This window comes from Cibotium barometz, chromosome 26 (genome assembly GCF_041138505.1).
Source record: "Cibotium barometz isolate CiBa-2024 chromosome 26, ASM4113850v1, whole genome shotgun sequence".
Taxonomy (NCBI): Eukaryota; Viridiplantae; Streptophyta; class Polypodiopsida; order Cyatheales; family Cibotiaceae; genus Cibotium; species Cibotium barometz.
The window spans coordinates 14,553,627-14,574,143 of NC_141071.1; the positions used below are offsets into that span (position 1 = coordinate 14,553,627).

At 41.0% G+C, this 20,517-nt stretch overlaps 2 protein-coding genes across 2 annotated transcripts in view; one reads left to right on the plus strand and one right to left on the minus strand.

Annotated features, from left to right (window-relative positions):
• LOC147623700 (uncharacterized) overlaps positions 1-8,071 on the minus strand; it is a 48,846-nt gene extending 40,775 nt beyond the window's left edge. Inside the window, exon 1 of the mRNA XM_086820878.1 lies at positions 7,272-8,071. Within this exon, the coding sequence (XP_086677004.1) occupies positions 7,272-8,012 (741 nt within the window). The 5' untranslated portion in view covers positions 8,013-8,071. The remainder of the gene's footprint in view (positions 1-7,271) is intronic.
• Positions 8,072-9,980: 1,909 nt separating this feature from the next.
• Positions 9,981-10,856, plus strand: LOC147623701 (uncharacterized). Its single transcript, XM_086820789.1, has one exon. It carries the CDS (start codon positions 9,981-9,983, stop codon positions 10,854-10,856), a length of 876 nt encoding a protein of 291 aa, XP_086676915.1.
• The last annotated feature ends 9,661 nt before the right edge of the window (positions 10,857-20,517 follow it).

Here is a 20,517-nt window from a genome sequence, read left to right on the forward strand (position 1 = left end):
GAATAAAATCTCTCTCTGTCTTGAGCACTTCTAATAGATTCCTTCTCAACTTATAACATTTCTTGCATGTCTTGCAAAAAAGTACACGCTGCCCTTCTCAAAAACAAGCCTCCAAAACTCACTTGTAAACTTTGAGTCTTTATCACTGACTATGTCCTACCGTAAACCGTACAGTCCAAACAATTGCTCAATAAACTGCCTTGCTAATTGCGTAGCTGTAACAGTCTTCTAAGTAGGCAAAAATCTAGCCATTTTTGTCAAGCAATCCACCACAACCCAAATAGAATCGATAGAAATACTTTCCCATTTATTACCTGGGATTTGCAAAGGATGCAACATCCTAGCCTGTCTAAAGCGTTCAACTTTATTTGCTTCACAAACCTAACACTTGAAGACATAATCTTCTACATATCCTTTCATCTTTGGCCAATAGAAAGTGTGTTTTACTAAAGCTAATGTCATGCGTACACCGGGCTATCCAGCAGAAGAGGCGTCATTGGCCTCCCGCAACCTGAATGGTAGGTTGCTCAATCACTGAGTCTTGGTCAATCAATGAGCTCTCGTCCTGGATCCTCTGCCAATATGGACCAAAATAACTATCAGTCTTGCAAAACTCTCTCAATAACTGAAATAAGTCAGTGGAAATCTCGGTGAACGACAAAGTATTCACCTCTCTGATCTGACTAAGTGCATCTGCTACACTATTCATGGACCCCTTTTGATAGCGTATTTCACAAATCAAAATCTTGCATTCTCTGCCCATCTTGCTTTTCGTCCTCTCAAATCATCTGCATCACACACATACTTGATTGACTGATGATCAGTCAATATCACAAACTTGGAGCCATACAAATAATGCCTTCAAACCTTGAGAGCGTAAATGAAAGCATAAAGTTCCTTCTCAAGCGTTGGCCAACGAGATTGAGTGTCATCCAACTTTTGACTCTCAAAAGCAACAGGTCTACCATCTTGGCATAGAGCAGCCCCGATCGCATAGTCACTCGCGTCAATCTCAAGAACATAAGGCCGACTAGGATCGGGTAGTGCTAAGGTAGGGGCTTCCTTGACTTTATGTTTCAAAAGTCTGAAGGCCATATCCAAATCATTATTCCAATCTTTCAACAAGTCGGTCATAAGTAGTGTGAGCTGAGAGTACTCCCACACAGATTTCCAAAGAAAAACAACAAAACTGAGAAAAGAACGAAGTTGTCTCACTGTCTGCGGTATCGGCCAAGCCAAAACCTTCTGAACTCGGTCATAGTCAATGCTCAACCCATCTCTTGTGATCTTGTGTCCCAAGTAAATAATTTCCGTCATAAAAAACTTATATTTACTTAATTTACATACAGTCGATTCTATCTTAAAATAGTAAAGACAATCGTGAGGTGTCTAACATGATCCTCAAGAGTACGACTATATACTAAAATATCATCCAAGAAAACAACCACAAACTTCCCCAAATATTCACGAAAAAGATCGTTCATCATTTGCTGGAAAGTGGCTGGAGCATTGGTCAACCCAAAAGGTAATACGAGAAACTCGTAATGGCCATACCTAGTCCAAAAGGCAGTTCTTTCGACGTGCCTTTCATGAATATGTATCTAGTGATAACCAGTACGTAAATCTATCTTTGTGAAATACTTCACTCCCACTAAATGGTCAATCAGGTTATCTGATCTAGTGAAAGGATAGCGGTTCTTGATTGTCACTTTGTTCAATCTCTTGTAATCTACACACATTCGCCAAGTGTTGTCCTTCTTTCTCCAAAGTAACACAGGCGCACCCCAAGGTGATTTACTTGGACGGATCTGGCCCATCCTCAAATAATTTGCGAATTGTTTGGCCAACTCATCTTCCTCGGCCTGGCTCATCCTGTAAGGCGGAATGCTAACTGATTGAGCACCAAGGATTAGATCAATATGATGATCCACTGCGCTCTCGCGTGGTAAGCCCGATGGCAACTCCTTAGGAAATACATATTGAAACAAGTCAGGTAACTTCTTTAATTCCTTACTTTCAAACACACTTAATTCATTGACATCCATTGTAGGTATGAGAAATGAAGAAAGTGGAATTAAGACACAGTGGAAAGCAATATACAAAGAAGAATCCTATTTCCAAAATCAACAGTATTTACAAGAGGTCCCTGAGAGAGATGTATACAATCACCTAAGATACAATACTGGGTGTTCCTATGTTCAAAAGAAAAAGTATGACTAGACCAATCTATCTGGACCTTTAAGGGTCTTAAACCACTCAATCCCTAATAGCAAGGCTACATGCTCTAGGTGCATAACATAGCACTCCAAAATATCTTCGTAGTCCTGAATCTAGATTGGTAGCTTCTCCACCTTTCGATCCCGCACTTTCCGACCCACATGTAGGCGTACCTCGTAGGTATATCGCTAGGTGTTGTGTCCAGACCCAATTTCTGCATAAGTTTGTAATTAACAAAGTTGTGTGAGCTTCCGAGGTCTAGAAGAATGTGGATTCTATGGCCATTCACTTCTCCATAAACTCGGAGAAGATCGTGCAAGCCAAAAACTTTAGAGTTGAACAGACAATCAGAACATGAACTAGGGCGAGAAAGTACAGTGACTGAAGTACATGTCAAAGACAACTGGTTGGCTGCCTTCATCCTGGGTCATATGTTGGTCTTATCACTCTTCTTCTTCGGGCACTCGTTATGCATGTGTTCTTTTTCTTCGCAGATGAAACAACGTCCCTCCTTGAGTTTTAAAGCCTTGAGGAGACAGTTTTTCCCTGGAGTCAAAGAAGAATTCTTCGAAGGTTGGTCCAAAGACTTGCCTTCTGCCGTGCTAGACACGGAGAACTTTCGTTTGTGCTTGTTTCCCTGCTCGGTTACGGACTTGGTTTTGGAAGAGACCACCATATCATCATAAATACGAGCAGAATGAATGGCCTTGTCCAAAGTTTTGCACTTTTTATTTTTTGACCTGTAAACGGTACGATTTAGGTAAACCTGCTACGAAGAAATCCAAAAGAGTAGTAGAATCCATCTTCGTAGCTTTCATCTGTAAGTCTCTAAATTTCTGGAGGTAGACCTCATAAGTGAGGTTCTGCGAGGTCATGGTCAAACTGGCAAACTGAGCAACGATATCAGAGTTATCCTCCTTGAGGAATTCTTTCTTGAAGACTTCTTCAAACTGTGCCAAGTTGTTGGTTTAGGTTTGAGTTCTTTCCACCAGAGCAAAGCTTTGCCTGAGAGGAAACTTGCTGCCAACTCAATCTTTTTGTCATCGCCATATGGATGAAACTGGAAGTGGACCTGCCACTTATGTAGCCACGTGTCCACAATCTTCTTAGTACGCTGCTTTTGCTCCCCCCCCATAGTTGTTTCTCGTACCGGTACGAATGGGTTCGTACGGCATGATACCGTACAATATCGTACGGTACGAGGGTTTTTTTTTTCTCCCCAAAAAAATTTTTCCCTTCAGATAAAAAATCCCAAATGCTTTAAAAAAATATAGAAACCCTGCTTAACGAAGATCCCAAATGCTCGCAATACTTCGCAACTTTCGTGTCCACTCAGTATTCCATATGGGGTTGTTGAGAGACCTAAAAAATCTGGTGAGGTAGACTGGTAGTGTACACTTGATTGGTAGGATGAGAAAATCTTGCTACATCACTTGGAGATCCGTAGTATAGGTAGGCTAGACAGTTAGATTCTCAAGTTATGTACGAGGGAGAAGATTTGGACATGGCCATTTTGATCTAGAGAGGAGTCCCTAAAACTATCACCCTAGATGCACTGCTCGTATTTGTGCAAGGACGGTCCCTTAGTCATAAACGCTACACTGGGAGACCTTTGGTATTGCATTACCCATCCAGGTTCTTTTTTGGAGACAATTGGAAGATCCAACTGGGAGAGACACATATCCATGTTCTGGTTCCTCAAGCACTGTAGACTCCTCCCCTCCCAACCTTCCCTCACATTCAAGCTTGAAGCTCCATAGGTTGTAAGTGTAAAAAATAAAAACCGTATTTAATCGTATGGTATCCGGAAATTTCATATTGTACCAAAAATTCCCGTACGGTATCGTATTTTCATACCAAGACAACCATGTCTCCCCCAAACTGCTCCGGAGTAATATTGGGGCCTAAAGAAGACGCCAAGGTATCCATGCCCGAGAGAGTAGACAGGGTAGTGGTCAATAAAGAGATGGAATTTTGCAAAGCCTGCATCTGCGCGGCTGCCTAATGCTCCATAAAAGAATCCTCGAAAGTAACTTTAAACTCCTGAAAATCAGATTTAGTCACAAAATCTTTGAAATGATCGCCATCAGCGGCCTCGGTAGCCAACAGGTCTTCACGTTCAGGAACGGGTTCCATCTCCGATTCTTGGGTCGCTATCTTGAAGAGGGAAAGTGAAGCTGGAAGCAAGGAATAGTGCTAGAGAGCTCGAGGAGATGTGTGGCTAAAAGCCCACTTTAGGGGTATTTTATAAGCCCCCAAAAGCGTTTGCTTTTTTCTTTATATTGCTTTTGTGTTTTTTTTTTTTTACCATGCTAGATGGCTTTTGTAAAAGCCACACTAAAAAAAGGCATAGGCCACACATAAAAGCCACATATAACCTATGAAAAGCCACACGTTTTTTTTTATTTAAAAAAAACACGCTCTTCGATTTGTTTTTTTAAAACCCCACGCTGCAGGTTCTAAAAAACGAAGGCTAAAAAAAAACATTAAAAAGGGATGCAGGCCTGACTCACCACCCAACCACGACAGCTGTGGACAAAACCCACAAATCTAGGCTATCCCCACTAAGCCACGAGCTGAGCTAACTAGCAAGACGCTCTCTACCCCGTGATGTCCCGTACCGCCACGGAGCTACCCTCGCGGGCCTCAAGGCTGCATGAAGTAGGTGTACATCTGTACTAGATCCAAGCTCCTGACCGTAGAGCTCTCACAAAGACTTGCAAGACTCTATGAACAACTGACTAACCTTGGCCACCCTTTTATAGGCTCTTGGCCGGTCACCGGGCGTCCACACTTGGACGCCCGCCCATCCATACTTGGGTGCCCGCCCGTTAGTCTATCCCTAGCCCAGCTCGTCGATCAGCCTGCCTAGCTTTAAGCTTCCCCAAGCCTCAAAGCTAGTCTTGTGTGCATGTTGCACACAGTAGATACACACTATGCACATGACAAAGGTTTTGAAAGTTTCGAGGTTCTGAAGGTTTTTTTTTTTAAGGTTTCATCCATCACTAAAAAAATTGGAGGTTTTTTGAATATGTGTGTGTGTGTGTGTGTGTGTGTGTGTGTGTGTGTGTGTGAATATGTATATTATATAGATAGAAATACATATGTATTGTGAATCATGATGAAAGGGAGTAGAGGGAGAAGAAGAGAGTAAAGAAAAGAAAGTGGGAGGAGGGAGGAGGAGAAGAGAGGAAGGAAAAAGAGGAGAAGAAGAAGACATGGTAGGAGGAGAAGAAGAGAAAAGGGGAGGAGGTGAAAAAAAAAAGGAGAACAAGTGGAAGAAGAAGATTGAAAGGAAGGAGAAGAAGTGAAAGAAAAGAGGAAGGAGAAGAAGAGGAGACAACGGAGGAGGAGAGGAGATGAAAGAGGAGATGGAAGCAAAACAACAAAAAAAACGAAAAACGAAACTTGAAATTTGAGGTTTTGTGGTTTTTTAGAGAAAGGAGGAGAGGAGTTGCAACATGATAAGGAGGATATGAAAGAAAACTTTTAAAAAGCCAAAAAATAAAAAAAGAAAACTTAAAATTTGGGCTAAACCTGACCAGGCAGGAGTTTCGCAGGTTTCATAGAAACATTTTGCCACGAAACGCTTCAGAGGTTTCATTTGGACAAAACGCGTTGTTTTGTTACTATGTGCATGCCATTCAGCCGCAAAAAACTAATCTATGAAACAAATGTAAATAATCCAACTACCTGCAGGTACTATCAATGCCCATTGAATGCAACCGATATGGCTGCCAGTAGATTACTAATGACAAAGGAAACCTGCAAAGTGTATGAAAAATTGCAGAGTGTAGAATGTGAAAATGATACTTAGCAGGAATGCAAAAATCGATGATAATGTTGAAGATGAGCTCAAAGATGTGATGTCGAAGATAAGTACGGCCCTGTCTACACACCAATTACTGTGTGTAGAAAACCCACGATGCCTGCGAAAACCTTACAACATGCGAACAAGTCCCAAAACACACCGAAAATGCTTCGAAACACGTGAAAACATTGTTAACGTTCTATAGGATATACCTTCTCCATCTACGCTGATACCAATTGTTGGAGTGGAGTCAATGTAGCAACACACACAGATGCAGCAAGCAAGGAGAGAGAGATGGAAGCACAACACTCAAAGTAGATTGATGAGAATGAGTGAAGTACAAGTGAAGTGACATGATCAGATAACTTATACACACTCATAAGAGTGAATGTAGCAACGCACACATAGATGCAGCAAGCAAGGAGAGAGATGGAAGCCTAGCATTCAAAGTAGATTGATGAGAATGAGTGAAGTACAAGTGAAGTGACATGATAAGATCACTTACACACACTCATAAGAGTGCATATATACGCTCAAGGGAAAAAAGAGTACACTGGTGCATTTTTAGCCACCAGGACCATATAAATGGCTACAACTTCATGTCAATAATACATAATAGATTAGATCATCTCTCTCTACTGTGCATTGAGCATAAAGAAGAAACAATTTGTGCATGGGTTTAAGTCTCTGATTAGGGGGTAATTGTGAATGTCATTGATTTAACTCTCTCTTTCTCTCTCTCCTTTGCATCAACAAAGAGGAATCAGAGAGCACATTTTCACCACATCAATGCATATTTTCTTTGTAAAATACACACACACACACATCATTAGTTACATCCTGTCATCGTAGGCTGGCGGGTAGAAAACCTGTCTCTTTACCTCCAAGAGGAACACTTCTTCAAGCTACACGCCCATGGACAAATATTATCAATTCAATTCCTAAGCCTTCCTTACATGTGTGATCTCCTTATCTAACATCAGTTTTGATGCGCTTCACCTGTAATCACTTTGCTGATCATACCTTCCAAAGCCTTCATTACACATGCAATCATCTACTTGTATGCCATTTCAGAATACGAGCATATAAATTGGCCATAAAATATTGCATGCATTGGCTAGACAACCCACTCAGGCATGGCAGTAACCCACACTACTGCTTTTCATTCTTACATCCAAAATTATCAAACATATTTACCTTCTAAAGCCTTTCTTGCATATATATCTAAGCATGTGATACATACCTTCAAAAGCCTGCGGCGACGATCAGCAGACATCTCGTTGGCAGTGAGAGACCCCATAGGAAGCCCTAAGCGCTGCAGGATGGCCACAGACTTGCCGCCAGGGGCGGCACACAGATCAAGCACCCGGTCCTGGGGGGCCACTTCCAGGGCTTCAGTGGCCAAGACAGACGCGGCATCTAGCAAGTAGCAAGCATAGACATTTCTGTCATCTCTCTGAGGATGGGGGAACCTATCAGAGCATTCAAACAGCGGCAGGGAGACAAACGGAAGGCGGCGGAGGTCGTACACTTCGGCAATGTTCTGTGCAAAGGCCTCGGGATCCGCGAATTTGTTCATAAGGCAAGCAGAGCGGGGCTTAGTATCAAGTGCAGACAGGAGGGTAGGCCATCGCTCGCGGTACTGAGCTCTGTAGAAGCTATGGAAAGCTTCCACCACCATGGATTTCTGCTGCCTGTCTTTCTCGTCGCGCAGCAACTTCTTCTGTTTGGTCTTGGATAAGGCTAATTGCTGCTGCTGCTGCTTCCTGCAATTCCCGACCCTAGTTTTTGAGGGGGTAGAGCGAACCTCAAACTCGCCATCGTCTTTTACTCCTTCTTCTTCTTCTTCTTCTTCTTGGTGGGAGAGCTCTGATGCAAGGTCGTGCTCTTGTGCTTGCATCTTGCAAAACTTCGGGGAGCTGTCAAAGGTGGTGAATCCTGTACGCGCAGACGAAGGGATCATCTTCTTGTGAACAACATGCATAAATTGAGACAAAAGCGTGCATCAAAATAGCCACTTGTCTTCTATGAGTACGAGCATAGCATGCACTCTTGCCTAACGTTGTTTCACCTTTGCTCTATGACACATTTTGATGGTGCAATGCCCGTGTTGGACCATGTACCTTGAAAAATATAGTTTCCAATTGGAAAACACTTGCTACATGAATCTCTCGCATGTGTGCAAGGCATGTCAGCTCAAGTCATGCTTATCGATCAAAAGGAAACGATGAGATCTTTGGGAGCTTGGAGAGAAACCACGAAGCATGTGTAAGGATGAAATTTTTGGGAGCTTGGAGAGAAACCATGAAGCATGTGTTTTGTATTCCCTTCCCATCACCTCAACTCACACGAATATAACTATGGTGTTTATAGATGCTAATGTGTGCTGAGGTTCTCATCTTTGTTTTTTAAGCCGCTATTAATGTTACTTACTGATGCATAAGAGAGTGAAGGATCAAAGTGCATTCTTTCATACACCTACAGGTGTCATGCATTCCAAGGTAGGATCAAAACGTACGTACGGATCCAATCCGTATCGTACATCCGTATAGTACGGGGGGATCCGTACATACGGATCGATCCGTACATTTTTTTTTGTGTGTGGGGTTTCAGGTTTCGCCTGCGAGATAAACGTTTTTTTTGGGGGGGGGGGGGGGTCGCATTCTTTTGGGTTTCGCCGATAGCGTCTGGACTCCGTACTGCCGCCAGCAACGATAGCATCTGGACTCCGTACAGCCGCTAGCGCACACCTTCCGGTATAGTCGCTCTCTCTCTCTCTCTCTCTCTCTCTCTCTCTCTCTCTCTCTCTCTCTCTCTCTCTCTCTCTCTCTCTCCCCCCCCCCGCTACTGTTGCCACCGCCTTCCCTTTGCTTCGCCATCTTCTGTGTTCTTCTGCTCTCGCCCCCCTTCCCTTTGCTTCGCCATCTTCTGTGTTCTTTGTTGCCACCGCCTTCCCTTTGCTTCGCCATCTTCTGTGTTCGCTTGCTCTCACCCCCTTTGCTTCGCCATCTTCTGTGTTCTTCTGCTCTCGCCCCCCTTCCCTTTGCTTCGCCATCTTCTGTGTTCTTTGTTGCCACCGCCTTCCCTTTGCTTCGCCATCTTCTATGTTCGCTTGCTCTCACCCCCCTTTCCCTACCCACCCTTGCTCAGGCCCCCAAGGCAGCAACATAACTCTCTCTCTCTCTCTCTCTCTCTCTCTCTCTCTCTCTCTCTCTCTCTCTCTCTCTCTCTCTCTCTCTCTCTCTCTCTCAGAGCCTTAGGCCACCATCTGTGGACCATGCACTAAGCTCTCAGCCTCTCTCTCCCTCTCCCTCCTCTCACTCTCACTCTCACTCTCACTCTCACTCTCAGCTGAGCTGCCCACTAAATATTATGCATTGCATGATTGCTGAATCCTGATTGAAATTGTATGGCATTGTGCATTGAATTTGTCAGAGCAATCATGCCGAAGCGAGAGAACCCATACGGGAAGGAGCACACAAACGTCATTCGCATTGTGACTACTCCAGGGCGGCAGGCAGGTAGTGGCACTCGACAATGGCAGTGCAAGTACTGCAATTTCACCCTCACGAGTACAATTACTCGTGTCATCAAGCACCTCATAGGCATTGGCACCACCAACAATTGTGCAGGGTGCAAGAGAGTGCCAGAAGCATTGAGAGATCAGTTGATTGCTGAAAATTTCCCTGCAATAGGGGCAGCTGGAAGAGGAAGAGGCACACAAGAGACACAGGATGCGTTTCATGACGCTCTTCTTGGGGACTTGGCTGGTCCATCCACGCAGGTTGATGAATCTCAGCCTGCCTCTTCTGAGCAGGCATCGTCTGCCAGAAAGAGGCCTTTTGTCATGCAAGATGAGAATGAGGGTGATACACATACGGAAAGGCAAACCACCTTGCCTTCTCGTGTGCATGCATAGTCTTGGGTCAAAGAAAGGCAAAAGGTGGCTGAGATGGAGATTGCTCGCACTCTCATAGAGTGCAATATCTCCTTCAATGTTTTGAGGACTAACCAATGGAAGAGGATGGTCAGAGCTATAGCCCAGGTTGGACACACGGAGTCATGGTCAAGGCTTGAGTACAAAAAGATGCGCACCACGATGCTTGATGAGCAAAAGGCCTTGATAGACAAGGCATTGGTGCAAGTGAAAGCAGGTTGGCAACAATTTGGTTGCACTATCATTTCGGATGGCTGGAGTGACACACGGCGACGACACATCATCAATATTCTTGTCTCTTCATGTCTTGGTACGTATTTCTTACGCGCTGTGGATGCTGGGAAGGCGGGCGAATGCATCACTGCTGAGAGTATCTACGAGCATATTCGGCAGGCAATTGTTGAGGTTGGTCCAGAGAATGTGGTGCAGGTTGTAACAGACAATGCTGCTAATTGCAAGGCAATGGGAGACATGGTGGAGGCGGAGTTTCCTCGCATTGTGTGGACTCCATGTGCAACCCATTGCCTTGATTTACTTATGGAGGACATAGGCAAGCTGAGTTGGGTGCAACCCTCAGTTTCTGATGCCACGAAGATCACTACATTCTTCAAAAAGAAGCAGCAGGCATTGGCTATCTTTAGGAGCCACAGCAACCTAGATATGGTGCGGCCATCCAAGACAAGATTTGCCTATATGTATTTGGTGCTACACAGGCTTTTCAAATTGAGAGATCCACTATTACAGACAGTTGTGGATCCAAAGTGGAGAGATATGCATCATTCACAGACAGAGCCCACCAAATACATACATAGACGGATACTGGATGAGACCCTCTGGACGGATGTGCAAACTCTCTTAGTGGCTTTGCAGCCAGTATTTGTACTTTTGTGAGTCACAGACATGGAGGGCTCCACTTTGGGCTTAGTGTACCACCTCTTCATGCAGATGAAGAGTCATATTGCAGCCTGTACGTCCCTGACACAGAATTGGTAAGTAAAATCTTGATTCTTGATGGCCGATTACAAAATTTTGATTTTTGAGTCTTGACTTACTAATGGCTCTACTTCTCTGTTTATTTTACTCTTGCAGCCGAGATGATATATTGGCTATTGTGGATTATCGATGGGGGTATATGAGTCGCCCCATTCATGGGATGGCTGCATTCCTCCATCCTTTCTACAAGACGCCACTTCTCTTTCATGATAGGGAGCTGCTCACCTTATGAGATAGGTACATTAATAGTATGTATGATGTGGAGCAGCAATTGGAGATTGATGCGGAGCTCTGCAGTTGGGTCAACAACTTCGGACCCTCATTTGCTAGAGCTGTTGCTCTAAGACCAGAGGCCACCAAGCTTCCTCTTACTTGTTGGTGGCAAAGCTATGGAAGACAGGGTCTTCCATAGCTTACAGATATAGCTCTGCGAGTGCTATCTCAGGTATGTATATCATGTATATGTACTATGCCATTTGAACTAGTCTTGTGAAGCTTGTTGGGAATTGCCGAGCTCACATGAATGAAGCACTTTTTTTGAATTGGAGTGCAGGATTGTTCAGCACAGGTGCTTGTGAGCGCAACTGGAGCGCTTACTCGCTCATACATACAAAGATACGCAATCATTTGAGCACCTCTCAACTAGAGAGACTGGTCTATTATAGGGCCAACATGAAGCTCATACGAGCTTATCATGCTTTGGGCACCCCAAAACACGTGAGTTTATCCTATTCATTCTCTTATGGGGATTGGCCTCCCATTTACATAGCTTTTATACTAGTAACTATAGTATACAAAAAGTTGAGTCGTTGACACTCCGCGTTCTCTTTGGTTTTACGTTGAATAGGTGCATCCAACACGTGTCAAGCTGGTCCCAGATCCTACCACCATTGATGAGGCAGAGCAACGGTTGAGAGATGAGCAGGACGAGATTCTTTGCCTCCTGCATAGAGAGCTGGAGAGTGTAGACAGGCGGGTGATGAGATCAAGAGCCCGGGCTTATAAAATTCAGCTACATGAGGGACCTGCAGATGCAGAGAGTTCTGGCCAGAGAGGCGCCCGGAGAGGGAAGCTGCCTATTTAGACTCCTCGAGCACGTGCGAATGAGGCCGTTCGCCTCATTCACACTACCCAGCAGGATGATGCAGAGGCAAGGACATGGACATCTAAGGCAGCCCACCCACCTGTACGAGCGCAATGTCATCACGGAGGGTTATATGCTTGATTCTCTAGGGTCATCATCCTCATCGGATGATGAGTTTTGATTTGGATTACCTTAGTTTTGATTTGGTGTTGTATGGACATGGCACATTTTGTCATTATTCATAGACTCATTTTCAAATTTCATCATTTTTTGATGTGAATTGTGAGTTGTCACGACTCACTTGTCACAATGTGACTTATCTTAAGTAATAAGTATTAAGTACGATTAACTTAAGTAATAAGTATTAAGTACGATTAACTTAAGTATGATTGACGACTTTATGATTCTAATTTCTCACTTTTGAATTAGTAGGTTTTTGACCTTGTTGTGTCTCTATTTCAAAAGTTTTATATGTCAATGTGGATATGGACTGAAATTTTATGTAGGTGGCTGAAATTTCTGAGATTTTATATATTTTTATGTATTTTTACCAATGGTATGTATTTTTACGTACCTTAAAATTTTTTCCCGTACCAAACAACGTACAGTACGTACGGATCCGTACAGTACATAACGTTTGGAACCACCTTGATGCATTCTTTAAAAGAGGCATTCACAAAAACAAAGAAGAAAGGAGCAACATCATTGTATGGACTAAAATCACATGATTGACACAAGATGTTACGGGTATGTTCAATCTTTGTATATAGTTTTCATGATTATTTAATTATGATAACGCAATATTGATTAGAATGTTGTGTTGTATATAGTTCATTCTTCCCATAGGCATTAGTGGGTATGGAGATCAAAAAGTGCATAAGGCCATATACAAAATGGGGGCGGTGGTAAGGTAAGCACAAACAAAATCAAACATGGTTTTCTTTTTTTGTTGTGCTAATTGCGACTTGTCATCATGCACAAGATTGTAGCGTCGCAATCTTAAACCTTTTGGCTTTGATATAGTGTTACCATTAGTGATGATATGGCCCCATTATGTCATAGTGTGAACATTCTTTGGGACTAAGCCTTCGCTCTCTCAGCCTTCACCAACATGAGTATCATTGACATGTCTCATGTGAGAAAACATGGGACTACACTCCACACAATGAATCGTGTTTTTATGTAGAAACTTCTCTCCTGTTGAAATTAGGGCATTGTGATGAGCTATGGTGGATCAAACACTAGAATCAACATCATTAATAAAGTGATTAGTAAATAATTAAGATGTAATTAGTGGGTAATTAGCAAATAGATTAATGTAGGCATGGATACTCAAAAACCAGCAAATTCTCATTAGGGCCATGCCTCAATTTATAGAGTTTACATCAAGCATCAAATCCCACTGATTTCTCCATGATTCAATCCACCTCTTTTCCCTGATTCTCTCCACCTCTTCACTTTTCCCATAATATCTCCACACTTCCTAAATCTTCTCATGCTACCCTTTATTCTCTCCTAGTAGATTCTTCTCACCTTTTCACAGGTTCTTTCACATTTACTCATCCTCTTTTACAGCCTCTAACCAAGGGCTTGTTCCCGCACACACCCTATTCACTTGTATTTTCAACACCTCCCCTCAAGTGAATACTCCTAGTACACCTAGACCCTATACCAAGTTTGCCTCCCCTTACTTGATAGTCCACGACTAGTGTCTACACCTCCCCTCAAGTTATCTTAGCACACCTGGACCCTGTACCAAGTTTCTCTCTTACTTGACAGTCCACAACCAATGCCTCAAGTCCCTAAACTCCATAGTCCGACACTGTCTCTCTCTATGTGTCCAAGGCTACTACAAGTGCCCGCAACCTTGACTAAAGTGCTCACACATACATCTACCACGTGGCCTACATCATCGGTGGCTAAGAGGTGGTTTTACTTTGTTGGGGCAGGTTACATTGGGTTGTGGGGTCTCTCTCTCTCTCTCTCTCTCTCTCTCTCTCTCTCTCTCTCTCAGAAAAGATGATCCGACTCCACTTCCTTTGGAGCCTCCATGAAGTTTGCCGATGTCGTTCCTTCTCCACTGGGGTTGCTGTAGCAGTCTCTCGCCATGTGCCCTGGCTTTCCACATTTGTGGCAAGTGAAGGTCCTTCCTCCTACTCTGTCTCTTCCTCGTTCTCGTCCTTGAGAATCCTCCTCGGGTGAAGAATGCTTTTTCTTCTCCTACTGTTGAGTCGAGCCATTTCTTCTCTTTGCCTCTACTCTCTTGCTCTAGTAGAGCTACTTCTATCTCGTGTAGCTTCAATTGAGGTACATTCTTTAGTGTTGCTACAATATTTTCATATTCACCTTTGTCCACACTCTTCAGAAGCACTGCTAGTGCCTCATCATCCTCTACCTTTTTGCCACCAGCTGTTGCTTAATGCTTTTATATTTGTTCAAGTGTGTGATTAAAGGTTCACTTTCCTTCATGTCCAATTTGTAGAATTGCATTAACAAATTTATCTTTGAATTTTTTGCTTGTGTGCTAAATAATTTATTGAGTTCATCCCATGCATCTTTTGCCCATTGTATCCCTATGATGTGATGATGAATGATTTCATCATTTAAACTGAGTGCAATAAGTCCCAATGCTTTTTCATTCCTGCTCTTTTCTCCTCTCTCTGGGCATTCATCTCTTCCCTCAACTAATCCCCACAGATTTTTCCTCATGAGCAAATACATGGTTTTTGTCTGCCATGTGTCAAGTTGCTCCCCATTAAATTTGGCTATTTCTTGCTGTACTCAAGGGGTCTTACCTCTTGATCCGATTTCAAGATTCAAGGGCAGTTTCTACCCTTTTACAACTCAATCTGGTGTTTAATAGATGATTACAACAACTTTATCAGCATAAAATCACCAGAAATTACATTAAATCAAGGGTAACCAATTTGTACGGAATGGTTGGAGTATCAAACCAACTCTGAATTGTAATTTGAAGTTATAGTGATCTATATCAGATACCTAATGGTTAATTTGAACCCTTAATTGTACCAAAATATAGTGATTAGTACTAATTAATCATTGATTAGCAAATTAATCCACTATTTTGTGTGCAAAAAACAGAGTATGCGGGGAGTCCAGATCTGGTGCCTTAGACTTCAAATGCTTTCAAAGCCATCAATAGCAATGAGTCTAGTAGAGGATTAAGCCAATAAACATAAGATTTGATCAAATATTGAAAGCTTAATCTCTGTTTTACCAAAGTCACCTGCAGATTTGATGAAGAGCTTGGATCTCATTGTAGACTTGATGAAACTGAATTCTGTCTTCACCAGCTTGTAGAGCATGCTTGAAAACACCTTGTGCTAAGAGGAATTAGAGAGATTTGATTTGATGAAGCAGCAATGGCAAAAACTCCTCAAAAAAATGATGCCTAGTAAATCTATGATTTCTCCCCCGTTTGCTGACGGTTTGCGCTTTTGATTAGATAGGCTTGAAGAGCTATGAGATAGCTATCATGTGCTAGAAGGGTTTTGCCTAATTTTATGTGCGCAAGGAGAGGGAGATCCTCCACTGGCTGGGGGTACAGAGGTGAGTTGAAAAAAGAGGGAAAATTATAATTTTCTACTAATCCTAATTAGCAAAATAATTAGCAAGATAATGAGCTCACAAAATGATGGATTCTAGGCATGGCTCTGATACCATGTTGAAATTAGGGCATTGTGATGAGCTATGGTGGATCAAACACTAGAATCAACATCATTGACAAAGTGATTAGTAAATAATTAAGATGTAATTAGTGGGTAATTAGCAAATAGATTAATATAGGCATGGATACTCAAAAACTAGCAAATTCTCATTAGGGCAATGCCTCAATTTATAGAGTTTACATCAAGCATCAAATCCCACTGATTTCTCCATGATTCACTCCACCTCTTTTCTCGATTCTCTCCACCTCTTCACTTTTCCTAGAATATCTCCACACTTCCCAGAATATCTCCACACTTCCTAAATCTTCTCATGCTACCCTTTATTCTCTCCCAGTAGATTCTTCTCACCTTTTCACAGGTTCTTTCACATTTACTCATCCTCTTTTACAGCCTCTAACCAAGGGCTTGTTCCCGCACACACCCTATTCACTTGTATTTTCAACATCTCCCTCCATCCCCCCACCCACCCCAATTCCCAAAAAAAAGAGAGTCAATACACATGCATGGGTCTTGAAAACTTGAAGCATGTGCCACATCAAAACTCGGTATTATCACACAAGTAGCTCCAATCTTATAGTAATAAAGGCTTGGCAAGTTGTTGCATGATATATCGGAGTGTGGTCTCCATCCTCAAAACACCAATAGTCACTCTCCATCCTCACAACACTAGTAGTCACTCTATAGGTCCTCCAAAGCTTATTAGCCATGCCAAATGTTAGACTTTTCCTCATGAAGCTCCACAAAGTCATTAGGCACCTTGCAAAGGTATGGCCCTACCTTGCTAGCATGAGAAACTTACAGTGCTTTGTGGTTTGCCACTTTTGTGACTATGGTTCGTTCACAATACCCTGACAAAATGTATTAAAACCACCACTTCACATCCAAGCAGCTCCATGGTTCCTCACTAAGGTCCTCATCCTCCTTCTCACTAACTTCAAATGATGTGTCCTCTCAAACAAGACATGAGGAATCATTCTCCTTCTCGCTAACTTAAGATGACATGTCCTCTCAAAACAAGAAACAAGGACTCACAAGACACCTGTGAGATTTTGTATCGCTAGAGCAACCAAGGCATCTAGTTGAGTTGCATACTCTTTCATTATTCCACTAGATCTCTACATCTGAATAGGTGGGCCTCTAACCACAAAGAAGGGTTACTTCATTTTAGAGTCTAACTCATTGTGCAAGCACCAAAACAACTAAGTTATGGTGCTTCTTTTGCCTATGTCAGGACCTTTAAAACACTTGGAGAAGAAATTTATTTCTCAAGTACAAAAATTAGAGCATAGCATAGACTTTGCATAAATTCAAAGCATAAACCTTAATAAACAAAATTAAATAAACAAGAGATATAGAAAATAGAAAGAGATCACCATCCTCAACACAAGATTGCGTGGAATCTTCCGTGGATGAGTGTGGCCCATATTTATATGTATTAGAAAGCTTACTTATAACTCCAAAAACAAAGCATAAAATCTCTACAAAAATATAGCAAGCCATAAGTATAAAGTCTTGGGCCTACCAAAAGAATAAAATACTAATTGGTATGTATTAAGGTTTGAGGCCTTAACCTTACAAAATATTAATGCCAAAATATAAAACCATGAAAGGTGTTCACATTTCTTCCAAAATATCTCATAGTAGTCCAACACATGTTCCACGTGTGAAAGCCACCACTAAATCATGGCCTACCTCTAAAATATTATTAGTCACTTCACATTATTGTGATTAAATATCCTGACTATAACATACCAGTGCACACAGCTGATTAAATACATTAATCCAAGAAAATGATATAAATAAAAGGTGCATCCAAAATAAAATATCCTCGAGATATTCTCAATGAAATAATGGGCATCCCCCTATAGAGGTTATGACTAGCATTCCCTCTTGCTCGGGTTACAATTGACCTCAATTACATGCATGATATGAGTGGATGAGATTTTAATAACAATAGCAAAACCTTTTTGGAATCCATTTAGCATCTTAAATAGGATGATTTTTAATGTTCATAAGATACTTAACATAAGTATTGCATGTGTGTGTAGTGATGGTCTCATGGTCAATATAATAGACTCAGGCATAAGATGTTCTTCTTCATCTACCAATTCAAGAAGTTGTTCTAATGTAAGATGAGAAGGTAGAGGTCCTCTAAAAAGTCTTAGAAAACTAATATGGAAAGAATTATGAATATGCCAATTAGAGGGTAGCTCCAAGTTTTATTCCTTATCATTTATCTTTATAATTATTCTAAAAGTTTCATAAAATTTAAGAGCTAATTTTACCATAGCTTACTTCCTTGTTCTCAATTTATCCTTTCATTTTTAGATTTATATGACATGAAACTTGCTTTTCAATAGGCTTAGGCATACCTGGATCATCGAAAATATTTTCATGTTGGGAATTACCCTCTTGCTCAAGGGAGAAGTTGTTATCGTCATGATTAACAACTTGATAAAATCTACAAAAGTAAACCTTGACAAAACCTTTGAAATTCTCCTCTTGCTTATATCCCTTGGTACTTATTTTCCAAAAAGCAATCCTTTTGCAAGGTTTTACTATGAGGCCTTATTGATTTGGTATTAAGCCTTATTGATTTGGTATTAAGCCTTAGAAAGAATCGTCAAAGAAGCTTGAATATGAGAATCCTTGATGATAAATTACCTTTGAAACTTTCCCTTTAAGCGTAATATTGTTGCTTAACTCTAAGAAAGTAACTCTTTGAATTGTGTACTTTGTAGAAGCTTTGAGGGGATAATTTTTTTGTATGGTTTTTGTGAAGCTTGGCCAAAAGATGAGGTTTTAACTATTTAGTATAAAGCAATTGGAGGGGTAGTAAGACCTTATGAGTTGTAAAATTTTTTGGATTCTTGAAGATTTTAAAGCTTTATAAGGTAGGGCTTATAATCTTTTTAAAAATGCTAAGCTTTGAAAGCTTATAAGATCCTTAAGCTTTAAATAATAAGCTAAGCTTATGCTAGCTAGGCTAGCTAAGGCAACCAAGCATAAGGAATCGGCCCGCAGTGCAACAGCAAAGAGAGAGAAGAAAAATAGAAGTGGTCGATTCACGATAGCACACAAATCGCGAATAGAGAGAGAAAGAAGATTAGCTGACACGACGACAGCACAAAAAAAAGAGAGAGAGAAAAATTTCAGGTGACAATGGCAGCGCACAAGAAAATAATTGCTCTCTTTTTTCTTTCTTTTTTAAAAAATTTACTTGAGAATATCCTTCTTCACCATCTAATATAGGTTTCTTAGTTTGGTAAGCTACTAAAATTTTGAGAGTGGGAGAAGTAGCCTCAATCCTTGCTCATTCCATCCATATAATTAGATTTTGGTGACGGTGAAGGAATCAAAAGGGTGTTTTGGAAATGGTTTTGTGGTTTTGGAAAGAGGTTTTTGAAAAAGGTGGTGAAGAAGAGATAGTATCCAATGGTTAAGGTATTTGTGCTATTGCGCAACAGTATGGGAATAAACCTTTCACTTCACCATCAATTTTTTATAGCGCCTTCTCCCTTTTGCCTTGTCATGTGCAAGTATTCCTTCTTTGTTTGAAGCTTTAGGATTTGCCAAAAATCAAATCCTTTGCCTTCTTTGCTCTCTAATAATTGCGTAAATTTTGCTTTTGAATTTTTCTCAAAAAATCCTTCTCCTTCTTTGCTCTCTTATAATTGCATAAAATTTGATTTTTTCAAAAAATCCTTCTCCTTGAGTTGTCTCTCTCTAAAGCTTTGATACCATTGTCAAGACCTTTAAAAAACTTGGAGAAGAAATCTAATTCTCAAGCACAAAATTTAGAGCATATCATAGACTTGTACAAATTAAAAGCATAAGCCTTAATAAACAAAATTAAATAAACAAGAGATATGGAAAATAGAAAGAGATCATCCTCGACACAAGATTGGGTTTAATCTCCCTTGGATAAGTGTGGCCCTTGAATCACTCACCCATATTTATATGTATTAGAAAGCTTGCTTTTCAAAAAAACTCCAAAAACAAAGCATAAGTGCTTTTGAGTTTTTTAGTGTAAAAGCTCTACAAAAATATAGCAAGCTACAAGTATAAAGTATTGGGCCTACCAAAAGTATAAAATAATATAAAGGTTTGAGGCCTTTGCCTTACAAAATATTAATGCCAAAATATGAAACCATAAAAGGTATTCACATGTCTTCCAAAATATCTCATAGTGCTCCAACATATGTTCCACCTGTCTTAACACATAATCTGCCACTTAATTATCACCTACATCCAAAATAATATTAGTGAGTACACACAACTGATTAAACATATTGATCCTCACTATATCATACCAGCACACATAGCTTAAACACATCAATCTTGGAAAATGATACTATATCATACCAACGCACACAGTTGATTCAACATATTAATCCTAAAAATAATATAAATAAAAGGTGGATCCAAAATAAAATATCCTCGAGATACTCTTAATATAATAATGGGTGTCCATATAAAGGTTATAACTAATTGCCTACAACTTCATTCATTAGTAGTTGCACAAAACATTGTTGTTCGTACTTATTCAATCTCCTTCACAACAATATGTCCACTTCATCTTTGAGCATTTCGAAGGCAACTTGGATTTGTGTCCTCAGTCTTTGTCAATATGAGTGTCTCTTGACATGTTTCTAGTGAGCAAACATGAGAATAAATGCATGTACATCAATAAGCTACAAAATGAGATCATCCATGAATATCTCCAAGAACTTCCTCTCTTGCTTTGGATGCGATCAACCTTTTGAAGGTTGCTAAGCCATTACAT

What these genes read in the sequence shown, in the direction of transcription:
- LOC147623701 (XM_086820789.1), top strand. Translation starts at nt 9,981, where the DNA reads ATGGAGATTGCTCGCACTCTCATAGAGTGCAATATCTCCTTCAATGTT.